Source organism: Malaya genurostris, chromosome 3 (genome assembly GCF_030247185.1).
Source record: "Malaya genurostris strain Urasoe2022 chromosome 3, Malgen_1.1, whole genome shotgun sequence".
Lineage (NCBI taxonomy): Eukaryota > Metazoa > Arthropoda > Insecta > Diptera > Culicidae > Malaya > Malaya genurostris.
In genome coordinates, this window is record NC_080572.1 from 174247218 (window position 1) to 174269026 (window position 21809).

Below are 21809 nucleotides of genomic sequence, written 5' to 3' on the forward strand. Positions count from 1 at the left end.
CCATGAGACCTTTCATTTGAATCTAAGTTTGTCAAAATCGGTTCAGCCATCTCCGAGAAAACCTAGTGAGATTATTTGACACATACACACACAGACATTGCTCAGCTCGATGAACTGAGTCGAATGGTATATGACACTTGGCCCTCCGGGCCAATATTTACTAGTCGGTTTTTCAAGTGATTGCATAACCTTACTATATGAAAAAGGCAAAAAGTTAAAACTGTTTTTTGGTGATTAGCTTTTGCTGTTTTATTAACTAAACTATCCAACATTCAATTTTTTCAGCCAATCATAAGGTGAATTTGATTGTGTATACTACAATAGTTTTGAAATATAACAAGAAAATTATAATGATAATATTTTCATCTAATTCTTAAGGTCAATCTATCGAACAGATACAGCAGATCTAACTCTAGCAATTGGTTTTCGTATATGAGATGACTACTAGAGTCGTTACCCTACACAAAACAACGTTGGAAAATATTCAAAAAATTGCTTTCATACCTATTCATTTAAAATTTTTTATTTTGATATTTTAAAATAACTATGTTAGTGATAACAGTAAAGTAATGTAAGAACCAGCTGAATTCATAATCTGTGAAAAAATAATATTATTTAATACAGTTCTCCAAATAAATTACCAACTCACAGCTCTCATTGTTGGTAAGGAAGCCACTATAAATACAGCCTTTACGTTGACCGGAATCTGAGCTCGCATCATACATAACAGCAATACTTTGCGTACCTTGGGCGAAGCCTTGTACCAATTACTGCAATAGATCGCATCTGCTACCAACGTGCTCTGTAATGTGAATATATTAGTCCATATACTCGACTAACCCGAAACATTGTACCTCATGCAATATGCGAGATCCGAAATAGGAAAAGAAGGTAATTTGAATGACAATAGCAGATACGTACACAATATATATCAGCATTATGGATGACCCCAAAAACATAACCAGTTGAAATCCCAAAGTGCACAGAAGTATCGAAGCAACAAGCAGGTTTTGAAAAATGATCATCCGAAATGAAGACATCAAACTTCGTGACATATGTAGAACAAGCTTGTGGTATTCGATTAGTTCCAGCAAGGATTCATCTTGGTCGGTAAAATCGCGATCTTTGAACCGCATTTGAATGCATCTAAAATGCACCACTATAGAAGAGATTAGTCCTGCAAAAATAGCATCACTGGAAACGCTTGCCACTATATATATATATATATATCTGACGTTTTGTTTTGCGTCAATTTATTTTTCGCTGCAGCTCCATTTAATTCGATGACATTGCAATTGGGAAAATATAGTACAGGAGGAAAATATAGTACAAATTCTAATCCATATTTATAAAAATGCAGAAGTCATTCTTTATGATCGCATCACTTAAGAACGGATGAACGGTTTTTTACAATTCTTTTTTTTTTGTTTGATCACACAGATAAAAATATTTTGTGAATTTACAACTATTTTAATACACATATTTTAGCAGGAAATTGAACATAAAGTTACTTTACAATTCTGTACGATTCAATATAATTTGATCACAAAACTAAGCGTTAATTCGAAGATACAGTTGTATTAATCGAAAATTCAATATAATCCAATTTAGTTTTGCATCGCTGATGGTTTTCAACCAAACAACCCATGTTTATTCCATATTACTATTCATTTACATGCCGTATAAATTTCATTATTTCTTTCTGTGCAGTTCGTACATAATTTTCCGGAAAAGTGGGAGAAATCCATGTTGTTTTGAATAGAAATGGATTTTCTCACTGTTAAAAGTCGCCTATGCTTGCTAGATCCACGATAAGTGTTTGGCACGCAACGAGATCAGAGTTACCATATTCACAGATTTTTTTGTAAAATCACAGATTGTTTGGCTATTTTGCCACACAGATTCTGTGTCACAGAACTCAGATTTTATCAAAATTCACAGATTTCTACAGATTTTTATGAATATTTCGTGAAAATGACAGATTTAAATACGTTTTTTACAGATTATGATCGAAAATACGCAACACATGGTACACAGATTTTTCAAGTAGAAACACAGATTTTAAAATGGAAACTCTGAACGAGATGCTCAGAATTTAGCCGTTGAAGAAATGAAAACTAGATCGTTTGACAAAAATCGTTTGGGGCGCAACGAGTTTGTGTGGTGATCTCACATGCATACTTGATCCATATGATGCGTCATTTCGAACCTAGTGCTTATCATTAAAAATCTTTTTTTTTCAATCATATATGTTTCAGAAACGGTGGGTCCGATCGATTTGGTGTCTTCTGAAATGTTTAAGGCAATGATAAGGACTAGGTAAGAAATATTAGGTCCAGCGAAAAAAATATTCTTGTTCAATTTTTATTTTGAAAAGAACACTTTAATTCAAATATCTCTAAAAAGGGATTTTTTTATATTGTAGCTGAAGTTCATATTTAAAAACTGTCAAATTTACAGAATGGAAAAATTATATTTGAAAAAGTTACATATTTTCAAAATAATGTAAATTTTGAAAATCATGAAAATGTTTTTTTTTCATGTATTTTTCAACAAAATTTTATGAAAGAACCAATTAAAACAATGTTATTAAAAATTTTGCCAAATGCTACCGATATCGAGATATAGCGGCTTGAAAAGAAATCGGGAAATTTTTATTTTTGTAACAATTTTCGAATGGTTATTTGAGTTTATTAAATAAAAGTTCTTAATACACCTAGCAGTGAGATGATACCTTTTTTTTATCAATCAGCATGTGTTTTTTGCATGAATATTCTTCGTTGTGTTTAGATTACATGAAATTATTTTAATGGCCGTCGTTTATAATGAATTGTAATTAAAATTTTGGAACTAAAAGACGAATCGAAAATCGAAACTCAATGAAACCTTAAAATTATTCCTTTCAATCTAAACGTGTAACAATCGATTAAGCTTTCCATGAGATGTAGAAGTGAGTTCATCTTTAAAGTTTTTATAATTATTTATGGTACTTCCAGTAACGGTATTCAGAGACCAGCACAACCAAAAACAGTTCGTATGTCCATCAGAGCCGCTTTTACATAGGGGCAGTGGGGCACGTGCCCCCGGGCCCACGGTCTTAGGGGGCCCTTCACGGGACCAACCGAGCAAAAGAAAAGGTCATTCAGTTAGTTAGGGACACAGAGATAAATCTTGCCCCTGGGCCCATTAATACAATCATGTCATTCCACCAGGATGCAGACTTTTGTATGCGGACGATTTGAAACTGTTTCTTGTTGTGCAATCGATAGCTGATTACATGAAACTTCAGCAGCACCTAAACAATTTTTGTGAATGGTGCAATCTCAACCTCTTAACTATAAGTGTGTCCAAATGCTCTGTGAATTCTTTCACACGCAAGAAAAGCCTGATAGTCTGGAACTACACTATTTATGGGGAAACACTTGAAAGAGTAACTGTTTTCAAAGATCTGGGTGTGCTTTTTGATTCTCAGCTCTCCTTCAGACATCACTACTCGCTCAGGCAAATAGAAACCTAGGTTTCATAATGAGGATCGCCAAAGAGTTTTCTGCTCCATACTGATTGCGAGCGTTATATTACGCGTTAGTACGGTCTACCCTTGAAGCCGCAGTGCATATTTGGTGTCCTTACGCCATTGTTTGGATCAACAGAATTGAAGCAGTAAAGTCACGATTCCTACGATTTGTTCTTAGATCTCTGCCATGGCGTAATCCGTCAGAGCTTCCACCATACATTGAGCGCTGTCGTTTGCTCGACATGACAACTAGACAAACGACGGAATATACTCAGAGCTGTATTTATAGTGAAATTGCTGAACGGACAAACTGATGCTCCTGAGATTCTCTCGCAAATATGTATTAATGTACCTCCAAGAACGCTAAGAGAGCGGAATTTCTTGCGACTCGACTTACGAAGAACGGAGTATGGTCAGAACGAACTGATTAGGGCAATGTACGACATTTTTACTCAGTTCAGAAATTTTGTGATTCCTCTTCCATATATTTTTTTATATTCTGAAAACCATAACATAGAATGAATACAATCATTTGCTTAACAATTTGTTATATGTTTAAAAAATTAGAGGGTTGTATTCAAGACACAACCGAGCACAATAACATTAAAAATGAAACGTTTCTAGGGTCTTCATAATAAATACAAAAATAAAGAAGATAATGATGATGATACACTAAACTTCACAACACTTCAAATATACTTGAAAGCTCAATTTTGGATACAAACAACATAAAGATTTAAACCTGAACAAATAAAACTATTTTATTTTATGATGATAATTTTCGAGAAACGTACAAACTTATTAATTTGATTTATATCGTTTATTTACCCCCAGTTTTAACCTAATAATGGTCGTTCCGGAATTTTGTTCATATTGTAACTTGATGTTATTAACACATGAATGAACATTGTCATAGTTACAACGTGTGTAGCCATCAGACTCTTATTGTTTTGAAGCAAATAATAATTGAACTGAAACTGGCGGTAAACCAAGTTCCTATTCAAACGATACATGTAAAAACGCAGGTAAACTTACCTTGAGTTTATCTTTGTACTATATGATATTGCATCTAATTGTACTGTATATGTGAGCCTGTGGAACTCAATTATACTACTAAACCGAGGAGTCCGCTTTTAGATAAGTTTCAGAATTTAATTTTGAATCTTTTGAAGCGTTTAATTCCTGGTGGGACAACAACTTGTTCAGTCACATTGTCACGTTTTGTTCGTATGGGAATGGAGATTTTAGTATGCAAACCGATCCGTTGAAAAATGAAAACATTTTTAAGCTTACAATATTGAAGCTTTGGAATCATTTAAATGAGGAAAATCCATTAACAAATCCTCGAGGAACAAGCGCTGCAAATTAGATCCGAAAAATCTATCGCCGATAATTCTAAATTAGCCTGATAGTTACCAGAGAACCAAAATAAAATACTTAATTCAAACCAATTTTTCAATGGTATGCAATTGAAATATTCAAATGAGATTATCTCATAAATTTAAGTTAAATGTTTCCGAATCGATTGGTTGTTGAATTATATTAAACCATCAACAAATGACTGAGTTATAAGCGTTCAAAATTATGACAGAAAAATGTTACGCGATTAGTCTTGCATGTTTTAAATTGACACCCAGCCTCGGAAAGCGAAGTGTAAGGCATTTTTAATGGCAAAATCGACCAAAAATTTGCTAAATACATGGGATATTTCATAAGAATCGGTAACCACGCTGATTCGGTTCTTCAAGAGCTAAATGAAATATAAGATACTCAAGCGAACATGGTGCTGCGCAGACAACAGGAAATTTCACCAACACATAATGCAAAAGCGACAATCCAGTAAGTGAACGCATATACAATCCAGTCATCAGCTCACTGGACGAGCTACTTGTTTCATTCACAGTCGAACATCAACTAGGCAAAGAAATTTTGTGCAGCCTATATTTATAGATTTCTCTTCGTACTACGCATAACGATACGGTGTTTTTATGCATGACGCAAAGCCTCCTATGCCGAACAAAAAGTTGACGTCATTTTGTACAACAGGGATTGGTAGATGAAAACATAGGTCGATTCCAACCATTTTTTCAATAGTATGCTATTGAATTATTGAAAAGACGTCGTCATACATGTTTAAGTTAAAAGTTTCCGAATCGATTGGTTGTTTAATTATAACAATCCATCAACAAATGACCGAGTTATTAACGTTCAAAATTATGACACAAAAAGGTTACGCGACTATTTTTGAAACTTTTAATTGACACCCGGCCCCATATAGTGAAGAGTAAGGCATTTTTAATGCCAAAAAATGCTTATATATTAACAACCCGCATGAACGGAAACCATAAACCAACAATACCAGATATTGTCAAACGATAAGGAGTATGGTTTGAATGATACATGGAATATTGCAGAAGACAAATCAATCGGACCCATCGTTTCTGAAACATATATTATTAAAAATTTTCAAATAATTTTTGCTTAGTCCCTTCTCAAAAGTAAGGCTAGAGTAAAAAGGGCAAATTGATGAAGCAAATTGTTTCGTTTGGCCATGATTAACGCTTATGCAAAATTTGAGCCAAATAAAAAAATACGAAAATAATATCTCAAAAAATATCTGTCATTTGCGGTGGAATTGCTCTTAAATAAAGTTACGAGTACTGATACATTGACTGCTCATTCTCGCCTCGATATAATAGAAACATTGCACTCGATTCGTTGATTGTAGGCTGAGTAATCCGCAAAATGGTGTTGTGGTTTGACTAATTGAAACGAAACGAATTCATTGTTTCTTTTTCATATCGTTTATTTAGACCCCGCTTTAATTTAATTATGGTCGTTCACCGGGTAAATTCATCGTTCACGTACAAGGTAAAGTACAGTACATATTGAATGCAACGGTCATTTGAATTTTTGAATGTTCAGAAGTCAATCATTTCATTGCAAAAATTTCTAATAGATTAAAACGATGTTATGGTTGCTGCGTAACAACGTTTAAGTACGGCACCAGACTAGCAGAGAAGGACTCTCAAAGGGAAGTAAAAAAAATCCTTTTGATGATCTCCAACGAATTTATTTTTGATTAGAAATATTCTAAAGCTTTTTAAAAGTCAATGGCGACCTAGTTGCGAGGGCAGCCATTTCAAATTCGTTAAATAAATTTGAATAAGAGTAGCCGTTCTTTTAACCCATTAATCTTACGAGCGGCTTAGAAGCCAATAGAAGCAAAGATAAACAAAGTCACTTGCATTTTTGCATGAGGACTTTTTTCGAGGTGCTTAAACTTTTGAACAATAGCGCTTTACGAAATTAGAGGTGATCCCAAAATATTGGCACCCTTATATACATTAGAGCGGAAAAAACAACGTGTTTTGTCGGTTACGTCACTTATACAATCATATCTCCGGAACCAAAAGTCACAGCCATTTGGTCTTTGAACTTGATCAATGGCCCAACAGTAGCTTTCAAACGAGCATAAGTTTGTTAAAATCGGTTCAGCCATCTATGAGAAAATTGAGTGCGTATAAATATCTTCGAAAAGTGCACACACAGACATTTTCCGATCTCGTCGAACTGAGTCGAATGGTAAAGACTGTCCCAGAAAGTATGGACGCAACCAAAAACCGCTGCCATTTCGCAATTGTTCAGAATGTCAATTTTTATGGCTGCGTCCTGTTGTTTAGACTCTTCTCTAACCACTTGTGAAGTTGTTTATTCGTTTTCATTAGTTTGTTTCGAAATGCGTGGACTTTCAGCAGAACAACGTCGAAAAATTGTGTACAAATGGTGCACAGAACGCGGACTGTCACTGAGAAAGATAGCAAAAGTGGAAGGAGTAAGTGAAAAGGCCGTGCGAAATGCAATCAGGAAGTTCGGTGAGGATAACACCTTCGAGGATAAACCGAAAATGAGTCGAAAAAAAGATCCTGCTAAGCCTCAGTTGGATAAACTTATACTGAAGGCGTTCGAGCAAAAGAAGGAGGTTTCAGTTCGGGATGTGGCCAAAAAAGTGGGTACTTCGAAGTCAAATGTTCTTCGTGCTAAGGAACGTTTGAATCTTCGAACCTAAAAGAAGCAGAAACAACCAAAACGTAGGCCGAAACAAGAAGCATAGATCAGGCCGAGGGTTCGGAAGCTGTACATTACGATTCTTGCTGGAAATTTGAACTGCAAAATCATGGACGATGAAACCTACGTGAAACTCGATTACAAATCCTTGCCGGGAACACAATATTATACGGTGCGAGAAGTGCAAGTGTTAAACCAGTCCGAGACATCGATTGTAGTCGAAAATTTGGTAAGAAAGCTATGGTCTGGCAAGCAATTTGTAGCTACGGTAAGATTTCGAAACCCTTCATCACCACTGCTTCAATGAAAAGCGAAATATACATCAAGGAATGTTTACAAAAACGACTTCTTCCCATGATTCGAAGCCACAGGGATCCTGTTGTCTTCTGGCCAGATCTTGCTTCTTGCCACTACTCGAAATCAACGGTAGAATGGTATACTACCAAAAATGTCACTTTCGTCCCAAAAGACATGAATCCTCCAAATTGCCCACAACTTCGACCAATTGAGGAATTTTGGGCATTAAAGAAAGGCACATCTTAGGAAACATGTCTCGGCAGCCGAAACCATTCAACAGTTCGAAAAAGATTGGAAAAAAGTGTCAAAACTTGTCGCGAAGAAGGAATTTAATGAGGAATGTTCGCAAGAAGGTGCGCCAGCTAGTCTACAATGGCTAAGTAGAAAATGTTGAGAACAATATTCTGTTGTTGTAGTCTAATATTATCAGTATACCGAATAAAATTTGAATCTCTAACATTTTTGAATCTCTAACATTTGTGAATTATTTACAACGAAATCAAAGTGCGTCCATACTTTCTGAAACAGTCTTTACATATAACTATGTGTCTCCAATGCTGCGTTCAAAAGTCGGTTTTTCCAGCAATTCTAATACCTTCCTATAGAGAAAGGCAAAACTATTTTGGGCAAAACGAAGTTCGACGTATCAGCTAGTACAGTATATTTTAGAAGCAAACCAGTTCACAGTACTTGGGTCGAAAGTACAGAACAATACTGAAAATTACAGTACGAATACGAGCGTTAGTAATAATCAATTATTAAATCATCAAATTGTACACAAACACAATTCGCTCAACATTAATTAGTGCCAATAACAAACCTCAAAGAAAGCGGAAAGTTCCAGTTAGCATCATTTTGAATTATTGTACTATATAGTCCCTTCACAAGTGCTGTAACGACGAACAACGAAGCAGTTATTGAGGAAGTGGTCAGAAAAGCAATAGCTAATCGTTGGTCAATTTTGATACTTTGATCGAAAATATGAACCTCCTGAGTTTGAGCTGTAATTTCAAGATATTATTAGTTTTTCTAATTCCTGCCAGCTGTGATTGCACAATCTCACCTTTGCTTCTCAGTTTACGTAGTTTGTTTATTATTTCCCACAGTTCAGTTCGGTTTGCATTCAAACACAGTTGTTTTTGAATAGCCAAATAGCACGTGAACAGAGGACCCAGGCAATCGCAAACCAGAATAATGTTGCCGGTGTTTTCCAAAGCAAACAGAACGGCGGCCAAATCCATAACTGCCATTGAAATCAAACACATATGAAACAGGACTCTATTCGACACACTTTCATTCTGCCCTACACCGATCAACGACAGACAAATTAGCTGCACTCTCAGAAAGCGTTCTGACCAATCCTTGACGGAAATCATTTTCCATGAATTTTCCACTCCACACTATCAAAGCTAGCAGCTCGACGTTTGCCTTTTATCAGTTAGGGAAACCCTTGTCACTAGCTAATATATTGATGTCAATTTTTTTGACAGCATGCAATTGTGAAATCAACCTTGAGCAGAAACCTGCTTTTAGCAATCAATTCCACGTAGTTAGTAATTTCTTCGATGAAGACTGGTCTTTGAAATGGATGGGTTTGAGAGAGTGAAATCTATCATTATGAAACTCGTTTATGCATTATCACCTTTTGGCCTTTCTCATATAGAAAGGCTATACAATCACTGCGAAAATCGATTTTTGAACCGAGGTCTGAAGGGCCGAATTTCGTATACCGTTCGACTCAACACGACGAACTGAACAAATGTCTGTGTCTTTGCCGATATCCACACGATCAACACACCGTATTTAAATTATTTCTCTTCTTGATACTTGATACGGTCTGTGAGAAAATCGAATGCACTTTATTAATTCCTTTCGCTCATTTTAATCCGTACCTCCAGAATCAGAAGTTGGATCCAGATGAAATTTAATAGCGGGCTATGGCATTTAATTGTAATCTAAGATGAAAAAAATCGGTTGAGCGTTCACTGAAAAAAAACGAGTGCACAGTTTTCTTTATTCATTCACACATTTTACCACGTTACTCTTAAATCGGAAGTTCGATCCGGGCAAAATTAACTAAAAACCTATGGGACCAAGAGACCTTTCATTTAAATCTAAGTTTATGAAATTCGAATGCAAATTTTTGTAAGAGACACACACACACACAGAAATTTTGCGTACTCAACGACCTGAGTCGAATGGTATATGACACTCGACCATCTGGACCGCGGTTCAAAAGTCGGTTTTCACAGTGTTCGCATAGCCTTTATATATGAGAAAGGCAAAGATAGGTATAGAATTTGCCTAAACTTTAGAAAAAAATTTCAAGGCTCGGAGGACTGAGTACCATATACCAATCCATTCAGCTCGACGAACTGAGCAAATGTTTGTTTGTGTAGGTATGTGCGTCTGTATGTGTGTGCAACATTGAATGGCTTGTTTATCAAAGATGGCTGAACCGATTTCGACCAAAGTAGTTGTAACTGGATGGTCTTCCTGGAAGTATGTGCGCTATTATTTTTGTTTCAGATCTGATGTTTAGTTTATGAATTATAAAAAACTTTTATGTCAAAAATTGCCGTTTTATGTTAATATCTGTCCTAATCGACCTTGAATATAAAATATGTTTTGAAATTTTTATACCTTATCGTAATACCAATCGAACAAGTTATAGATTGTAAGAAATAGTTGATTTTTATCGGATATATTCATATTTTTGTGCAGACAATTTTTCCTCCTTATCCCGATAGTAGGGTTTTGGACGAAGCCAGATGAAATGACGCTTGAAATCCAATCGTTTCGGAGTAATCCAATCGTTTCGGAGTAATAGAAAAATACAGTTTTCTTTAGCAAAGTATTTTTTTTTTAGCACGTTTCCGTTTTGGTAACATAATTGCTCGGAAGTTCTGAAAAATCTTTGAATTTAAAGTGATAACCCCTGATTATTTTTAAAATATTTCATCCTATTTATTTTAACTAAGCAATCGATGATCTGCCTTTCTAGTCACAATTCTCGAGATAAAATGATTATTGATGTAGAAAAAATGTAGATCGATAAAAAAGGCATCAGGTGAATAAAATGAAGGTGAATAAAATATGTATTATATTTCGTGGATAAAACAACAGGTCAAGATATTTTGCAAACTGTTACAATACTCGTTACTCCTTTTCTACTTATGTAAGATATCAGACCGGTGCATAAATTCTATTTACCACCATAATAAACCGAGAGCAGTAAATGAATCAAATGCGTTGAATACAAGAACGTGCAACTTATTTTCAAATATTGTCACTGGTCACAGATTTCCTTAGCGATAATACCGGTAGTTGTGCACTAGTTGAACGTGACAACAATTTTTGTTTGTTACGGTAATGGATTTTGTGGGTGTTAAAAAGCAAATTTTCTAAGGAGTAATATACTCAAGGGAGTTACAAATTTGTCATTACATACACAAACTTCATCCTGTACACAAAATCCTACAACCAATGTTGCACATGTTCTTCGGGTTATTAGTTCATTCATCCATCTTCAATGCGGCTTTCTTATATTACTCACACCCGTTTCGAATAAGTTTGAACTATTCATCGTACAAAAGAGAGAAGGATGAAAATTAATAAGCAATAATCGTGGAGAAACCGAACCTTCTAATACATTCTTCGTTGCTGGTACGCATCGTGCATGTTCGTTTTATACATTCGTTCATTTACTTTGCTTCCCGAATTGGTTCGACTATGATACTAATACAGGGGGAAACGTCTTAATTTGCTTGTTTCAAAGACAGTCACCTCAAGTCATTCGGGGGTTTGTGTTATGCGAAGAACAAATGTAAGGAATAGAAAACAATCAAATTTAATTTTATCCGATTCTGGAATTATAGGGTGCTGAGTTTTTAAAATTCAAACCGTCATAGAAGATGACGGTACTAAAAAATCTTCAAAGTTGGGTTCAAAACTATTTTTATTTATTCGTCATATTAATTTATGGCCATACGTTTCTAGTTATTCTGTTCTGGTCCCTCAATACTGGTTCTGAAAGTAATTCACTAACTCACTTCGTCATTTCATGGAATGCGTAATTGATTATCACACGTTCTTCTATTCGATCCGTCTTTCAGTTCCGAAGTTACAGGGTAATGAGTGATTGAAATTTCAAACTGACACATAAAACGACGGTCATTAAAATAATGACCGTTAAATCATTAAATTCATGACACACCGAAGAATATTAATGCAAAATACACATGCGGATTGATAAAAAACGGTATTATCTCACATCTATATGGATTAAGAACGTTTTTTGCTCACTAATCCAATAATCCGATTGTCGGAAGCATACTTTTACAATCGTTCAACGATTGATTCGATTCAATGTGTTCAATACAAAAACTGATAACGTAATTCACTTGACGCAGTAAATTGAAACTGTTGCGGTCAAGCAAAATGATAACACTAGTGTGAAAAGAAAAGTGTATTTGATTTACAAATAGAAAGCTATCGGAAGCTGTGCACCATTTCAGGTCTGGGGAGCGGTTGAGTCATGACAGACCCTGTCAGCTTGGAGCCAAATCAATCTTCAGTTCAGCAACGCCATCACACGGCATCACATTCAATATATCATGTCAATTGTATGGGTGCGCAGCCCTGCTATTTTGGCGAGCACGACTTTGACATTTCTCTCCCCTACTTCTATGTATGAGTTTCGATGCGGACTCACCTGAGGGCGACATGCTCTCAGAAAATATGTTGCCAATGATTTGTTCGGAAAATGTGAGAGCTGGATATCTTGTTAATATGATGTCTTTGGTCATGAGTTCGTTCCGGAAACAACAAAGAGAAATAAAAAAGAGGTACTTATATGATCATAGATGGGTACTAAATTTAATCGAACTTTAGGTTTCAGTATTATATTGTATTGTAGGTTTAAAATTCCCTACACAAAAATCTCAGAATTGCGGAAGCAAATGATGTCCTCATGGTAATAACCAAGGATGGTTTTTATCGTATCGAAGAACGTTCAATCTTCACTCTTCACACGATTCAATCAGTGCCATCAAAGAGAAATGGAAAACATCGCAACAACAAACACCCGGCATGGCTCATTTAACATAGAATAGACACCAGTGCGAGAGCGAATTTCTTTCGATGACATTTCTGAGAATCAAAGGTTAGCACGCTGCTGTGGGGATCCTCTCTGAAGCAACAAACGGTCCCTCATTCTCGTTTCGCGATCCGATTCTGTATGGGCAGTGGATAATTGCGATAGAATCATTTCACTATTGCCGCTTATTCTTACTATGTGCATATAACTTTTGTATAAGTTATGTCTATGAAAATGTATGTGAATGCTCCACACAATGGTTTTGAAATATTGCAACCTAGTATGAGAAACATCCAAGTTGAACCATCGATTCGATTTTCTGCGATAATTGTTAACTTGCGATCCTCTCTTGGGAAATTCCACACAGCAACGATCATTATCAGACTGTATGTTATTTTATAGGCCGTGAAATACTCAGAGTATAAAGTGGAGCGAAGAAATGTAGAAAAATTCTCTCGCGGTTCATGTATTGAGAGACTCGAGTTTTTATAGCATCCTCTACCGGACTGAAAATGTTGTATACAATATAGATAGCAATATAGCAGCTTCTGTCAAATTTTCGGCAATCACCAACACTGGTAATAACCAAATGATGTATTCAATAGGGCTGAAAAGTCACCATTTGTGGCTGAACACCCAATTTAAATCTTAATAATTTAATTTTAACTCATATTCCAATAAATAGTTATTTTAAAAAAATTGTAAGATGAGGAGCGTTAAAAAATTACAAAGTGTGAAACTTGTTAGTTGATGATTAAACAAAGCTCCCAGTTTCGGTCCCAAACATTGTGGTTAAAACTTCCAATGCGAAGCTCACTTCGCTTTCTTTGGGATGTCTCATCCGATTTTCACATAGTTAAATTCCGATTTTTGGTTCCGGAATTACCGAAAGATGAGAGTTTACAATTACAAATCGTACATTTTGTTACAAATCGGACCCCTAATAATTTCAGTTTGCAGGTCTTGATTGTTACCAATCGATTTCGACTATACCAGTCTTCGTATTCTGGTTTCGGAAGTACCGAAATAGTAATAAAAACTCCAAAATCAAATTCACTGTCCTTAACTATTTTTTACAAACTGATATTGGAATGAACATCCCTATTCCCGTGTACTTCCGAAACTGGAATCCGGGGACCAGTATCGCCTACTCTTATTAAATTTTGTATTCAATTTTATTAAATACAACTGACCAAATAGTTCCATCTTCTAATAAAAACCTGTTTTAATCCACCTTGTGGCGTAATGATGCCTTTCTCACATGCTACCATATATAATACTGTGGTATTCTTCAAAATAATTATCTTCGATTCTTGAAGGAATCGCTTTGTTTGGCCGTCTAAATAATAAATACCGATTGGAGCAGTTTTGATGTTGATTTAGAATTTTTTTTACATTTTTCTGTTTTACCCTCTTCAAGTGATGGATTAAATTTTCTAACACACTATAATTCCGGAACTGGAAGTCGGATCCGGATGAAATTCAGAAGTTTTGTATGGAATCATAAAGCTCTTAATTTATATCTAAATTTGTGAAAATCGGTTCAGCTCTCTCTGAGAAAAGTTGGTTCACATATTTTAACAATTTTTTTAACATTTTACCCCATAATTCCGGAACCGGATGTCGGATTCAAATAATATTAAGGAATTTTGCATTCGACTACAGCGCCTTTTATTTGAATATTAGTTTGTAAAAAAAGGTTCCTTCGTTTCTAAGAAATTGGAGTGATTTCCGGTTTGGATTACACGATCACTTTTTTCGATACTTCCGGAATCTGAAACGAAAATCCGGTATACCCAAAATCAATGTCATCAACTAACCAAATCTGTACAATTCAAGAATTATACGGCTATTTGAATGTATTTGATTAAATTTTTTCCTGTCATGTATAAAAACACGCCAGTTTTTATACCTATCAGTTTGTAATTCCGGAACCGGAAGTAGTATCCGGATGAAATTTGGTAGGATTATATGCGATTGAAAGACCTTTTATTTGAACCTAAACTAACTGAATCTTTTTTGAAGAGAATTGGTTGTGCAGTTTCTGCGAAAATCGAGTGCACTTTTACTTCATTTTTTCACATTTTACCGTTACCCGTTACTCCCGAACCGAAAGTCCGATCCGGGTAAAATTCAATAGCAACCTATGGGACCAAAAGACCTTTCATTTGAATCTAAGTTTGTGAAAATCGGTCCAGCCATCTCCGAGAAAATCGAGTGCACATTTTTGTTACATACACACACATACAGACATTTGCTCAGTTCGTCGAGCTGAGTCGAATGGTATATGAACTTCGTCCCTCCCGGTCTCGGTTAAGAAGTTGGTTTTCACAGTGATTGCATAACCATATGAGAAAGGCAAAAGCAAATTAATAGACTGAATCAGAATCAAATAAGGGATATTCTCGATTTTTAAATAACAACAAACTGAAAATTTTGCCTTCATAAATGTTTTGCTTTGGGATTGTTATTACAATGATAGAATTTATTATTTTGGTACAAATGTCCCATGGAATCAGATATTTTTTTTTATATGAGAACTCTCGTCAAGCGTCAAGTCTAGTGACTATCATTTGTAAATTATTTCTATAAACAAAAATGTTATCAATTTAAAATTGTACCGTTTCCTAATGAACTCTTATCATTCAATCGGCCAAAAATATGTTGATATCCGCCAAACCTGCGTTGCGATGTAACGTAGCCCGGGTAGAAGTGATTTGCAAACCTCTCAATGGTAGAAATTACATTATTTAGTTTGATATAAGAGTCAAAATATTTGAGGTGGTTTTGAAATGCAAAACAGTGACTTGAGCTTGGTATTCTTTGAAAACACTATACCGGAAGTCACCTCATTGAATTTTGAAACGAGCTCAAACATCGTTTATTGGTATCCAATATTCAAACGAATGAACCGATTTTTACAAACTCAGATTCAAATGAAAGGTGTTGTAGTCCAATACAAAATTCCTGAATATTATTTAAACGATCACTTGAAGAGGGCAAAACAGAAAAATGTAACAAAAATTCTAAATCAACATCAAAACTGCTCCAATCGGTATTTATTACCAGTAGACGGCCAAACAAAGCGATTCCGGTTATTCCTTCAAGAATCGAAGATAATTATTTTGAAGAATACCACAGTATTATATATGGTAGCATGATTGATATTTCGTGAATTTATTTGTTTTAAAGGTTTTTAAGGCATGTCGATAAATCTGAGGATGTTATATTGGATTTCGAGACGACACCAAACATAGTTTTGCTGCATCTGTTTATTGAATACTTTCCAAAAATACCCATATTGGAACCGGAAGTCGCCATCTTGAATTTTAGAACCACCTCAAACATCGTTTTCCGACATCTACTCATAAATTCCGTTCCGAAAATACCCATATTGCAAGGGTTTTCAAGGATTATCTATCAACCGGAAGTCGCCATTTTGGATTTCAGAACCACCTCAAATATCGTTTTCCGACATCTACTCTTCAATTTCGTTCCGAAAATACTCATATTGCAAGGGTTTTCAGAAATATCAACCAACTGGAATTCGCCATCTTGGATTTCCAAAATACCTCAAACAACTAACATTTCCGGAATCTACTCTTTAAACCCGTTCTAAAAATACCCATATTGTAGTAGTTTTCATGGAATATAAATGAGTCGGAATCGATGTATGCCAAATCCTCTTTTTACCAAGTAAAAAAGTTTACGTTATTTGGGATTTGATTCGTAAAAAGAGTTACTAAAAAGAGGTAACGTATAAAAAGTGTTCGTGAACGAAGGTTTGGGTGTATAATAAAAATTTCTCTTATCTGATTCTGATGCATTTTATTCAATTGTATTTTATTTGAATATAGAACTACTGGATCAATTGTACTTAATGAAGTTGGAATAACTCATCAATAACGAAATAAGATATAATAACTAATTTAGATGCTAAACAGATATTGTACAATTTCTTGATTCTCGAGATGAAATATCAAGAAAATATCAAGTATCGCTATGATAGCACAGAAACGTCTATACAAGATGGTAAAATTTGTTATTATTTTGATCTTTGTTTGCCATTTACAATAAGTGTTACAAATTGCAGAAAGAAATAATCGTGCCGTTTGTTTATCTCTCTGCATTCGTTGTGTGCTTTTAAAGTTAGAGTAAGTGAACCTCTTCTGGCGTAAAGACGTAAATGTGAACCCCGAATCATGATTTAGTATACCTATAACAGGTGCAATTGTGATAAATGGTACACTAACACTTAACAGTGTACAAACTCATCAGCTCTGATAAGCACCCGTATTCTCGAGAAAAAAGTAATTCCTTTCGTTTACCAGTATCTGTGGTTGGTTGTATAAGTGCTAAAGTTTATCTATACCAAAAGCTTAAGAACACCCGAGTATAATGAGTCATCAGTTTATTAATGTTTTGTCAGTACATTGATGTTCTTAAGTCAAAACAAAAACCTAGCGACAGTACGAGTACAAAGTCGTATTCAGCGCGACAGTGTTTTCCGGTTGATTTTTGATTCGATTGAAAGTGACATTCTTGTTGAGGTAAGTGACCAATGCTTTGGTTTTTTCTAGTTTTATTATTAGTATCTTGAAGATCGCAAAGGCATTAGGGTACAGCTAGAGCTTTGTGAGCGAACTTACGTTTCACAATATCAAATCATGATTATGTTTTGAAATATCGATTCATGCTTGTGTTTTACAATATCAAATCATGGTTATGCTCGTTAAGATCCTCATTTTGCTTCTTGATTTTTATCCTCGCGGAACAATACACCTGCGCTCGAGAGAAAGGTAATGTGTCACAGTCACGATTGTTAAAATCTAGACCTATCTACTGCTTATTTCAATAGCGAATGCACTATATTTTAAGGATATTCCATCTGGATACAGCCAATTTTGACGATGAATATGATTTTTCTTAGTTGTTTGTTTTTCTTTCTCCATAATAGCATAATGCTTCTAGATCCATGTAGTGTTTTGCCTTTCTCTATAGAGAGGTATTAGAATTGCTGGAAAAACCGACTTTCGAACGGAGCCTCGGAGACCCATAGTGTTATATACCATTCGACTCAGTTCGACGAGATCGGAAAATGTCTGTGTGTGTGTATGTGTGTGTGTGCACTTTTCGAAGATATTTGAACGCGCTCAATTTCCTCAGAGATGGCTGAACCGATTTTAACAAACTTGGGCTCGTTTGAAAGCTACTGTCGGGCCGTTGATCAAGTTCGAAGATCAAATGGTTGTGACTTTTGGTTCCAGATATATGATGGTATAAGTGACGTAACCGACAAAACACATTGATTTTTACCGCTCTTATATATATATATATATATATATATATATATATATATATATATATATATATATATATATATATATATATATATATATATATATATATATATATATATATATATATATATATATATATATATATATATATATATATATATATATATATAGAGATATATATATATACATATATATATATATATATATATATATATATATATATATATATATATATATATATATATATATATATATATATATATATATATATATATATATATATATATATATATATATATATATATATATATATATATATATATATATATATAAAGGGTGATTTTTTAAGAGCTTGAGAACTTTTTTAAACAATAAAACGCATAAAATTTGCAAAATCTCATCGGTTCTTTATTTTAAACGTTAGATTGGTACATGACATTTACTTTTTGAAGATAATTTCATTTAAATGTTGACCGCGGCTGCGTCTTAGGTGGTCCATTCGGAAAGTCCAATTTTGGGCAACTTTTTCGAGCATTTCGGCCGGAATAGCCCGAATTTCTTCGGAAATGTTGTCTTCCAAAGCTGGAATAGTTACTGGCTTATTTCTGTAGACTTTAGACTTGACGTAGCCCCACAAAAAATAGTCTAAAGGCGTCAAATCGCATGATCTTGGTGGCCAACTTACCGGTCCATTTCTTGAGATGAATTGTTCTCCGAAGTTTTCCCTCAAAATGGCCATAGAATCGCGAGCTGTGTGGCATGTAGCGCCATCTTGTTGAAACCACATGTCTACCAAGTTCAGTTCTTCCATTTTTGGTAACAAAAAGTTTGTTAGCATCGAACGATAGCGATCGCCATTCACTGTAACGTTGCGTCCAACAGCATCTTTGAAAAAATACGGTCCAGTGATTCCACCAGCGTACAAACCACACCAAACAGTGCATTTTTCGGGATGCATGGGCAGTTCTTGAACGGCTTCTGGTTGCTCTTCACTCCAAATGCGGCAATTTTGCTTATTTACGTAGCCATTCAACCAGAAATGAGCCTCATCGCTGAACAAAATTTGTCGATAAAAAAGCGGATTTTCCGAATGGACCACCTAAGACGCAGCCGCGGTCAACATTTAAATGAAATTATCTTCAAAAAGTAAATGTCATGTACCAATCTAACGTTTAAAATAAAGAACCGATGAGATTTTGCAAATTTTATGCGTTTTATTGTTTAAAAAAGTTCTCAAGCTCTTAAAAAATCACCCTTTATATATATATATATATATATATATATATATATATATATATATATATATATATATATATATATATATATATATATATATATATATATATATATATATATATATATATATATATATATATATATATATATATATATGGGTGCCAAAAATTTAGGATCACCTCTATTTTCGTTCTAGTGCTCAAAAGTTTAAGCATCTCGCAAAAAGCCTTCATGCAAAATTTGACCTAAATCGGACATGCGTAAGGGGTGCTGCCCGGTGGTAAAGGTTTGACAATTTTCGACCTTGAAAAAGCACCATAGGGGGGAGTACATGAAATTTCCAAAATCGAATTTTTTTTGATGCCGAAACTCTTAAAACTGCATGAAACATCGAAATTTAGTGTCATCTCAAAAAAAAATTTTTTTGAAAAAATCAACTTTCTGGGACTTTCATATTTTCATATTTTTTGTAAGTCCCAAAAAGTCGACTTTTTCAAAAAAATTTTTTTTCGAGATGACACTAAATCTCGACGTTTCATGCAATTCTAAGCCTTTTGGCATCAAAAATTTTTTTTCGATTTCGAAAATTTCATGTACTCCCCCCTATGGTGATTTTTCAAGATATATGAAAATTCCACTAAGTGGACTGAGAAGGCTTTTTTTAGATTAGCATCACTGTTCTCATACAAATAGGCAACGCAAATGTCAAGCACTAGTTTGGAAAAATGATGCTGACTGTGTGACATAAACACTGAAGCATGCTTTTGTGAACTACTCGAATCAATCTGAATCAATTGGTGTCAAAATTAGTATCCAAATTTATTTAATAAAAGTATGAAACATATTTTCATGAGACTGTTATGAAAGAAGAGAAAGGCATTATCACATCACTAGGTGGATTAAGATGGGTTTTTGTTAATGCTTTTGAGAGCGCCTCGCACGCAGCCTGGAGGTGAGTTCGGTCATTATAGAAAGTGTCGAATCACTTTTTTTCAGATGTTGATATCAGTTCGACCAGTTCGTTAATAATCCAATAATAAATAGAACGTTGCTATCTTGAGTTTCGGTATAGAAAGCTACACGTGTATAACGTTCCTGGCAAAATAAGAAACTTTGCGACTCAACAAATTTAGATCTTACCAACATAAGTAGTTTTTACTAAAGCCTTTCGGTAGATAGCTCTATAGACTACTCATAAGTTTGCTGGATTGGTAATGTATGATTTCAAGCAGAGGAATTAATTTTGCTAAAACACGTTTCTTGACATGACTATAAAAAATCAAATTGATGCTGAAATCATGCATGTATATTTTAAATGTTTAATATTGAATGCACTCTATCTGACTCCTGAGCTTGAATTTCTTCGAATTGAATGAATAATAGTAAGTTGAAGGAAATTTATTTAATTTAGCCTCGTGTGGATCTGGCATATAATCTTAAAAGGTATACTTTGTGGACTTTGTGTTTTGAGAAGTTACTACAAGCACCAGATTTTATTCATACGAGCCTATGTTTTTGATTTTGATGAAGATGCAGTGCATAGTGTAAGCTCAATATCAAATTCCATAGGAGAACAGCATGCGTTGTACGTTCTTTTATTCGTAGTTCTACGACCACATTCAAACATTTTTTATCACTGTGAATCCTTCTTGATATATCTATATATCGTCTGAAGTCAAATATCGAATAAGTGCAACTAAGGTTGGTAAACCCGTTCAAGTATTTTTGAATGCAAAATCGAATAAAAACATTGAAAACAAAAACCGGACACGGATTTTTATATGCGAGAATCGTTTAAAAACTTTTTTTTTGCAAGAACCGGAAAAAAGACTTCAAATTCAACTTATCCTTCCAAAACAAATGTTTTTATCCGGTTTATTCATACAATGTTTTCTATCGACTGCCGATGTGGACGAGGCTTGGTTAGTTTGTTTGTTATGGACATCATAATCTATTCCTGATTAAAATAACTTACTCTGTAACCGACGGAAAAAACTATCCGCCCTGAGAATTTGTACTTTACCTGATGTATGTCACTTCTAAATGGAAATATTTTTTTCATAAAAAAACGCTGTGAAACGCTCGCACTTTGGACTTGACATTCATTAAATTCTGCACAGTTACTTTTGTGACTTTCCTGGTGGCAGCTGTCCAGTTTTTTTTAACTCCTGCATGTTTTGGGACACTGTACCTTCCATCCGAAAGTGCCGCTTGACAATTGCCCAATACCTTTCAATTGGCCGAAGATCCAGGTAGTTCGGTGGGTTGATGCCCTTTTCCACGAATTGTACATTAT

At 34.7% G+C, this 21809-nt stretch overlaps 2 protein-coding genes across 6 annotated transcripts in view; both read right to left on the reverse strand.

Moving 5' to 3' along the window:
• The window catches only part of LOC131438139 (uncharacterized), a 324280-nt gene that overhangs the window by 151366 nt on the left and 151105 nt on the right, over positions 1-21809 (reverse strand). The gene's annotated exons all lie outside the window — the stretch shown is intronic.
• On the reverse strand, positions 545-9255 carry LOC131434113 (odorant receptor 82a-like). Its single transcript, XM_058600757.1, has 6 exons — positions 8943-9255; positions 8696-8880; positions 6170-6276; positions 855-1230; positions 650-802; positions 545-595 (listed from the first exon to the last, which is right to left on the reverse strand). Exons 1-6 carry the CDS (start codon positions 9253-9255, stop codon positions 545-547), a joined length of 1185 nt encoding a protein of 394 aa, XP_058456740.1.